The 9,182-nt window shown below is 40.5% G+C and overlaps 1 protein-coding gene across 1 annotated transcript in view; it reads left to right on the top strand.

Annotated features, from left to right (window-relative positions):
* Window positions 1-9,182, top strand: part of FREM2 (FRAS1 related extracellular matrix 2) — a 290,304-nt gene that overhangs the window by 249,797 nt on the left and 31,325 nt on the right. Inside the window, exons 15-16 of the mRNA XM_004388078.1 lie at window positions 4,250-4,381; window positions 6,871-7,202. Of these exons, the coding sequence (XP_004388135.1) occupies window positions 4,250-4,381; window positions 6,871-7,202 (464 nt within the window). The remainder of the gene's footprint in view (window positions 1-4,249; window positions 4,382-6,870; window positions 7,203-9,182) is intronic.

Here is a 9,182-nt window from a genome sequence, read left to right as displayed (position 1 = left end):
GTCTCTTGTAGGCAGCATATAGACGGATCGTGTTTTTTTATCCAGTCTGCCACTCTCTGTCTCTTTACTGGTGCATTTAGTCCATTACATTCAGCATGATTATTGATAGTTATGAGTTTAGTGCTGTCATTTTGATGTCTTTTTTTGTGTGTTGTTCACAGTTTCTTTGTTCTACTTAATTTTCTGTTCTGAGTTGTTTTTCTTTATGTATTTTCTTTTCATCTTTTTCATCGTTGTTGATTTTGTGTTTCCTGAGTCTTTATATTTTTCTAGTTTTTTATTTTTACTTGTAGGATTGTTAGTTTCCTTTGTGGTTACCTTAATATTTACCCATGTTTTCTAAGTTTATTCTAGTATTTTATTTCTTTATATCACCTTGACTTCCTCTCCATATGAAAAAAATCTAAGTCTACATTTTTTAAGCCCTCTTTTTTGTTTTAATGTTGTCATCTTTCATATAGTAACATCTCTGTTTCCGTATTGTCAGCGTTTTAGCTTTGACTCACTTTTGTGTCTTCCCTATCTGGTTTGATATCTGATTGCTCTGTCCTGTGTTCTAGTCTTGGGTTGTTATCTGATGGTACTGATTTTCTAACCAGAGGGCTCCCTTTAGTATTTCTGTAATTTTGGTTTGGTTTTTGCAAATTCCCTAAACTTCTGTTTATCTGGAAATGCCCTAGTTTTGCCATCATATTTGAGAGACAGTTTTGCTGGATATATAATTCTTGGCTGACAATGTTTTTTCCTTCAAGGCTTTATATATGTCATCCCACTGCCTTCTTGCCTGCATGGTTTCTGCAGAGTAGTCCTAGCTTATACTTATTGAATCTCCTTTGTAGATGACTTTTGTTTATCCCTAGCAGCTCTTAAAATTCTCTCTTTATCTTTGGTTTTGGCAAGTTTGATTATAATATGTCTTGGTGACTTTTCCTTTGGGATCTACCTTATGTGGGGTTCAATGGACATCTTGGATAAATATCTTGTCATCTTTCACAATATCAGGGAAGTTTTCTGCCAACAAATCTTCAACAATTTTCTCTCTTCTGTCATACCCCTGTTCTGGTACTCCAACCACTTGTAGGTTATTCCTCTTGATAGAGTCCTGTATAATTCTTAGGATTTCTTCATTTTTTTTAATTCTTTTACTGGATTTTTCCTCAAATAAGTTGGTGTCAAGTGCTTTATCTTCAGTCTCACTAAATCTGACTTCCATTGCCTCAATTCTGCTCCTATGACTTTCTATTGAGTTGTCTAATTCTGAAATTTTATTGTTAATCTTCTGGATTTCAGATTACTGTCTTTATATGGATTCTTGCAGCCTATTAAATTTGTCATTATGCTCTTCTCTAATCTTTTTCATTTCCTCTATTGGGTATTCTGTGTTTTGCTTAATTTCCTTGCTAATTTCTTGAAGAGTTCTGTATATTAATCTTTTGTATTCTGCCTCCGGTAATTCCAAGAAATTTTCCTCCTCTGGAAAATTTCTAGATTCTTTATTTTGGGAGTTTGCTGAAGCCATCATGGATTGCCTGTTTATGTGATTTGATATTGACTATTGTCTCTGAGCCATCAATAAGTTACTATATTTATTTATTTTATGTTTGCTTACTGTGTCCTAGCTTCTTGTTTTGTTTTGATATGCCCAAATAGCTGCTCGTATGAGCTAGTTTGATTATTGGCACCTTTGAAGCTCTAAGGTCCTGTCACTTGATCTGTTACTTGGTATGTGAGCTCAGGAATCCGCCCACTCCTCCTGTATGTATTCAGCTCAGGTGCCCAGGTAGATAGCCACCAAGTGTGTCATGTAGGCTCTCACTTACAGTCCTAGACAGGCATGGGTGATTGGTATAGGCACAGGCATCTGGCTGCAGCAGGGGGACACACTCTGAGCAAGACAGGGGGCTGACAGCCACCCCGAGTGTCCAGGAGGAAGGAGTCCCTGTTCCCTAGAGCACGTAGGTGGGTGGATTTTGCAGCAGGACTATGAGTACCTAATGCTGTTGGCTGTAAGGACTTGGGGGCACTTCTTATTCATGGGCCTCTATCGCAGGTGGCTAGGTGGCATGGGTGTAGCCACCAGTCCTCAGCCCCCTGATGTGAGTAGCTGAAGACCCTGCTTAATGGGCAGAGCTGTGTCAAATGTCAAGAACCTGCTACTTCACAGCTGAAACAGTTGAAGTTAGAGTTCTGATGTATACCCTGTTGCACTGCAGTAATAAGGGCCTACGCTATTGAGATGGGCCCACACAAGTCTCTGCAGGGGGAAAGGCACTCAAAGTCCATGGATCCCTTATGCCTGTGCCTAGACAAAGGAGCTGTAACTACTCTGGGCTCCAGGCTTAGGGGAGCTGGCAGTTTATTTTTTCCCCTGTTTGTTAATTTGTTCACTCTCCAAGGCAGGGAGAATGGCTACGGGCGTGTGAGAGAACCTACTTCAGGCCCAGGGGACTCGGCAATTGCTGAAGCCAGTTCGGGTCCCAGTGCAGAACAGAGAGCAGGGAGATAAATGGGAGAGAGGTTTTTCTCTAAGGGGCGTGTTTTTGATCCACTCAGTAAGCTGTACGCAAGTACTTATCTTTCGCCGATGAGGGCTGCTTCTCGCTGGTTCTGGGTGGCCGTGTAGACTCTCTGGCACTGGGTCTCTCCCGGTGTGGAAAACACACCTCCCAAGCATCGCCGCTTGCCTGCGTCAGTGCTCACCCCTGATCTGCTCAGGCCTGAAGGGCTCAGGCTCTCTCCGAGTCTGGTCTGGCAACTCCTCACTGCTTCCAAACCGTCTCTCCCTCCCCCTGCCACTCAGTCCAGTTCCTCAACTCTGCCTTTGATGTTCAGGGCTTCCAGATTGCCATATATAATCAAATCACTTGTTTTTTTGGGTCTTCGTTGTAAGAGGGTCCACCGGAAGCATCTGACTACTCCGCCTTCTTGGCCCCGCCTCTCCATAGGGTTTTCAATGGCTGATTTTTCAGAATTAGATCTGCAGGCCTTTCTTCTAAAGCGCCTCTTCGTGGACTGAAACCTCCAGCTTTTCAGTTAGCAGCCAAGCACATTAACCGTTTGCACCACCAGGGGAGGATACATTGGGGGTGGAGAATACGATGGCTAGAGACAGCCTGAAAAGATGGGAAGCCCACTGTATAAACTAAGCCTTTACTCTGCGGAAGGATTTTTAAATTAGATTTTAAAAATAAAATTCTGCTTTTAAAATTCTACTTCTAAGACTTGTATACAGTGGTTCAGACATATATGTTACCTCCCATGATTATATGTTCAGGATCAAATATTCATTGATATTGTGTATAGCAATATGCCCTTCTATTAGGATGAAAATACATGGTTTTTAAGTTTCCCTTAAAACCACAGCATTTTGTTGATACAAAATAAATAAATAACTAAAGTCTTAAAATTAGTCCGCCATTAATAAAACAGACAGCCAGAGACGGGAGCTACCTCTGGTTTATTACCGTTCTAATAAATACCTGTCTCTTTCTTCTGCTTTGGACAAATATAAAAGAAATTATTTATTGGTTAATTCTCTTGAAATTCTAATCTAGCATCTTGGTCCCATCCATAAGGTTAAAATTAAAGCATCACAATTCTCCTAAAGCAAACACTGGAGGAAGCTTTTCATGACAAAATTCTTGGGGGTCAGTGAGAGAAAGAGAGAGTGGTAAAAATGCATCATAATTTATAATATGCGTACTGTAAGAAAGTATGTATTCTGTAGAAAACTCTACTTTATGCATTTTGCTGTTAGATTCTAGGAAGACTTTTATTTTCTGTTTTAAGAGTGAGTGCATTTTTAGTTTTATTGACTTATAAATGATGTATATTTTATAGCATACATTCTAGGATAAAAAGTTGAGTCCACTTAATTGAATACACTTACTTTTTTCCTATTAGCTTTCAGTAATTTTTACTGTGTCTATTAACATTTTACATTCAAATGATTTATGAATATGATCATAACCCAGAATAACCAGTACATATTAAATCACATTCAGCAGTAACTGTCCTTTCTCAAACTCTATAAAATATCTGAAATGTTAAGAAGGGGCCCATGCACCATCTGTTGTGAGTATTTCTCACACCACGGTCTTCTGCATCCTGTAATGCTCCATCTCGGCAGTGCCTTTAGTCGGCAGAGAACATCACAGTACACAGAAAAGCAATGGTGCCCATTTTTTAAATATTCTTTAGATGTTGTCTATGATTTTCTTTTACCATAAGTATGTTCATTTTCATCGAGGTCTTTGCCAGCCCCGCGTGCCAGGGGTAGTGGGGGCAGAGCCGTTCTCAGCTAAATTGCGCTACATGGGCCCCGAAGACCCTGACCACACAAACTTCATCAAGCTCACCGTCACGATGCCACACATAGACGGTAGGTGACCTGGGTAAGCAGTCCACGGAAGTGTTTATTTTACTTATTACTCTAAATAATCTAGCATGTAGTAAGTGTTGGTTTTGCAACTGTGCTTCAAGTCTTTCTGCTTCTTCCAAGTGTTTCTTTCTTTCTACCCAGATTTTTAAAGTCTGAAAATTAAAAAAAAAAAGAGTTGCCATCGAGTTAACCCTGAGACTCATGGTGACCCGATGTGTGTCAGAGTAGACCTGTGATCCATAGGTTTTCGATGGCTGATTTTTCAGAAGTGGATTGCCAGGCCTTTCTTCTGAGGTACCTCTAGGTGGACTTGGACTGCCCATCTTTCCGTTAGCAGCTGAGCACATTAACCACTTGCACCACCCAGGGGTTGCCTGAAAATTTAAGTGTTCTATAAAATTAGATAAATTTATTAGATGCCCAAATACCATGAAACACAACTTTAGCTAATATGTTAACTTTTATGAAGTGACAGCACAAATATGTCTTTAAAACTCATGAACTTAGATTTGCAGTAAAGCATTTTAGTATCTGAATGCTTGCCTTCAACATATGTTTGCTATTTCTTAGATGGAGTTTTATAAGTCTCTCTAAACATTTATTGCAATAACTAAGACTTTCTCTAGGTGTTCAAATGAAACTAGCGGTATCGTATTTTGTGTTCAGTTTCTCTAGACGGTGAGCTGTAACTAGCGTCAGTAACTGTATCTGCCTTTATGAACATTTCCCCATGTACAGAAGATGTCTGCAAGTTCTATTGCACTCAGTTTGCTTTATACTTGAAGTAAATTGTTGATAGGAATGGGAACACTTAGTATATTAGTTATATTTTGTGTGGCTCAGAGAAGGAAAGAGTTAGGCAATATTAAGAATTACAAGGTAGAATCTACCTCCCTTAGATCAAGGACACGAGCCTGCTTTGCCTGCTTTTTAACCAAAAAAACCAAACCAGTTGCTGTTGAGTCGATACTGACTCATGGTAACCCGACGTGTGTAAGAGTAGAAATGTGCGCCATAGGATTTTCAATGATTGATTTTTCAGAAGTGGATAGCCAGACCTTTCTTCCAGGGTGACTTTGAGTGGACTCCGACCATCAACCTTACAGTTAGCAGTCGAGCGCTTAACCGTTTGCACTGCCTAGGGGCCCCTTGCCTGCTTATGACAAACCCAAACTTGTGCCTGCGGGGGCTGGGGTGGATGGGAAGCTGCACCTCCTTATTTTACAGCGTAATGTCAGTCCCATGTTTGACCATCCTGTCTCCATGTGTCCAGGCAGGTGTGAAAGAGTAACTCAGAGCTGGAAAGGGCTGAGGCAGTGCCCACGAGGGGAAAGGAGGTCTATAGCAGTCTTTGCTAATAGAAAGACCTGTCCCGTATGCCACTCCCAGAGCCTGACTTTGCATCTTCTGAAGCTTTCCGTGGCCACAGCTCTGCCAGAGAGGCTGGGCAGTTCTTTGATGACACCAGAGTACTGCTGTGGGGGAATATGAGGGAGAGAGGTGGGAAAGGCCCACAGAGGAGGTCTCTGTCACTGTGCTTTTGCTGTGTTCCTATGCCAGGGGCCAGCAAACGTGTCCTGTGGGCCAGATCCAGCCACTACCTGTGTCTTTATGGCCCATGATATAAGAAGGGCTTTTACGGTTTTCAATGTTTGAAAAAAAACATCAAAAGAAGAGTATTTTGTGAAACATGAAAATTATATGCAATTCAAATCCAAAGTTTTATTGTACACAGCTGTGCTCATTCATTTACATATCATTTATGGTCGCTTTCCGGCTCAATGGCAGTTGAGTTGCTCCAGCAGAGACCTTATGGCCCTGCAAAGCCTAAAATATTTGCAGTTTGGTCCTTTACAAAAGAAGCTTGCTGACTCCTAGTTTTCAAACTTTTTGATCTCAGGACTCCTTTACACCCTTAAATATTACTGAGGACCATAAAGACATTTGTTTTGTGAGTCAACAAATATTTCCTGGTTTGAAACTAAAACTGAAAAAATGGTAAAATATTTATTTTCTTATTTAAAAATAACAATAATCTATTAGATGTTAACATGAATAACATGTTTTAAAGAAAAATAATTATAATTTATAAAACAAAAGTTAGTGATAATGGTATTGCTTTGCATTTTTTTAAATATCTTTAATATCTGGCTTAATAGAATCTGGATTCTGATTTCTACTTCTGTATCGCATGTATTCAGTATATCACATCTTGTACCTCTGAAAAACTCCACTGTACAATCATTAGAGATAGAGGTGGGAAAGTCATAGAATATCTTAATATTATTATTAATAGAGTTTTAATCAGCTCTCCTGAAAAATTCTCAGGGAACCCTAGAGATCCTTGGACATCCCCTTGAGAGTCACTGCTCATGTATAGTATTTTTTAGGGCTTACCTTCTTACATGCTTAAGAGATTAAGAAATTATAAAGTATCCAGAGCCCTTTGCTTTTCATGGAATAGTAACGGTGACACCAATATCCTGCAGGCATGCTCCCGGTGGTCTCCACCCGAGAGCTCTCCAACTTCGAGCTGACCCTCAGCCCGGATGGCACGAGAGTTGGGAACCACAAGTGCTCCAACCTGCTGGATTACACTGAAGTGAAGACTCACCATGGCTTCTTGACTGATGCCACAAAAAACCCAGAAATCGTTGGAGAGATGTATCCTTATCAGTACAGCTCGTCTATGAGAGGCTCCAGTACCTTACGCTTCTACAGAAACCTGAACCTCGAGGCCTGTCTGTGGGAGTTTGTCAGCTACTATGACATGTCGGAACTGCTCACTGAGTGCGGAGGAACCATTGGGACAGATGGACAGGTGAGGGTTTTCAGTGGCTCAGCTTTGGGCTCCTCTTTAGTCACTGGGTAAGCCAGTTGGCTTTGCTCTGTTACATGGATTGGACTCAAGCTAATCTGCCAGCTTGGTGATATGGGTCATTAGTAGGTGACCTCCAGTTAGATAATTGGCACAGATGGTGTGAAAATCATATCTCTATATTGAAAGGACACTACATAGTTATTGCCTTAAGTTTCAAATCTACATTACAAATGTATGTTATAAAAATCCAAATACTGATTTCTCTTCAATCTGTACATTTTCATTTTTTGTGTACATGCGTAACGGTTGCCTTTGAGTCAATTCCAACTCATGGCAACCCCGTGTGTGTCAGAGTAGAACTGTGCTCTATAGGGTTTTCAGTGGCTGATTTTTTAGATCACCAGGTCTTTCTTGTGAGGTGCCTATGAGTAAACTGGAACCTCTAACCTTTTGGTTAGGAGCCAAGTTTGTTAACTATTAGTACCACCGAGGGACTTTATGGCAACTGTAAACCGCCTACAATGAAATTTTAATTCTGAGGGTAGGTCTAGTTTGTATCCCTCTTACCGTCTGTCTTCTTTCTTTACCTTCTGTCTCTCTCTCCTTCTATCCCCCGTTTCTCTGTCTCGTTTTTCTTTTTACTTTTCCCTTTTCCTCCTTCTCTGTCATACCTCCATCATTAACACAGTCGAAAGTATCCTCAGTAAAAGCTTTTTGTTATTTCTACTCTCCAAGTACTGACTCTTCTTCACAGTGCACAGAGACTTGCACATAAAATATGCAGACACAAAATTCCTCCCCTCTCCCATCGTCATCATGAACAGAGTTATTGTTAAAATGGTGATAAGGAAGCAAGGTTCTTATTAGTAGTTATAATAGGGAATCTAAAGTATGAAGGTGTAGTTTAGAATTGTAATGAGCATTTGAACTAAAATCAATGCTCTGTCCTACCTACACAGAACAAAGAGTTTAGTGGGCTTATACATTAAAATGTTGTATGGTACCCAAAATATTTCATATCTTTTAAGATTTTAGCCTTGGGAGACTGGTTTTATCTGTGCTGTATTCCTAAGGTGTTAAAACATAAAACAAGTAACACTGAGGAAAAAAAAGGAAATGATACTTTGCTATCAGTTTATCCCACAGCAAATCTGTGAAACTTGACAAGTACAGCTGCTATTAATTGTTGAATGGGCAGCAGTATATTATGTCTGGGATATTAGACTCAAAGTTTGTGAGGCATTGTCTTAGTCATCTAGTGCTGCTATAATAGAACTACCATAAATGGGTGGCTTTAACAAAAAAAATTGTTTTCTCACAGTTAGGAGGTTAGAAGTCTAAATTCAGGATGCTGGCTGTAGGGAAAGGCTTTCTCTCTCTGTCAGCTCTGGAGGAAGTCCCACAACATGTCAACCCTCTAACTTCTCAACCTTTTTTTTGGTGAAAATACACATAGCCAAAGATACACCATTTGAAAAATTTCTGCATGCACAGTTCAGTGACATCGACTACGCTCTTCCAATCGTGCTGCTATTCTCACTTTAGATGAAGGCTTACAGAACAAAATAGTTTCTCATTTAACAGTTACTACAAATGTTTCCCTATGACAATGGTTAACAGTCTCACAACACATCAACAATATCCTTACTCAACCTTGTGTTCCCTATCACCAGCTTCCTTGTCCCCTTCTGCCTTCTGGCCCTAGCCACTGGACTCCTGTACCTCGTTAGTCTCATTTGGTTTTACAGGGCTGTCCACTCCCAGGCTAAACAGTGAACCTCGGAGGTAACTTCGCCACTGAGCTAAAAGGGTATCTGGGGGCCATACTCTCGAGGTTTCTCCAGTCTCCTTGAGTGCCAGTAAATCTGGTCTTTTTTTTTTGTGTGTTAGAATTATGCTCTACATCCTTCTCCAGCTCTGTCCAGAACCCTCTGTTGTGATCCTGGTCAGAGCAGTCAGTGGTGGTAGCCGGGCACCATC

Source organism: Trichechus manatus, unplaced genomic scaffold (genome assembly GCF_000243295.1).
Source record: "Trichechus manatus latirostris isolate Lorelei unplaced genomic scaffold, TriManLat1.0 scaffold00205, whole genome shotgun sequence".
NCBI classification, from domain to species: domain Eukaryota; kingdom Metazoa; phylum Chordata; class Mammalia; order Sirenia; family Trichechidae; genus Trichechus; species Trichechus manatus.
This window is presented reverse-complemented; position numbering and strand designations above follow the sequence as displayed.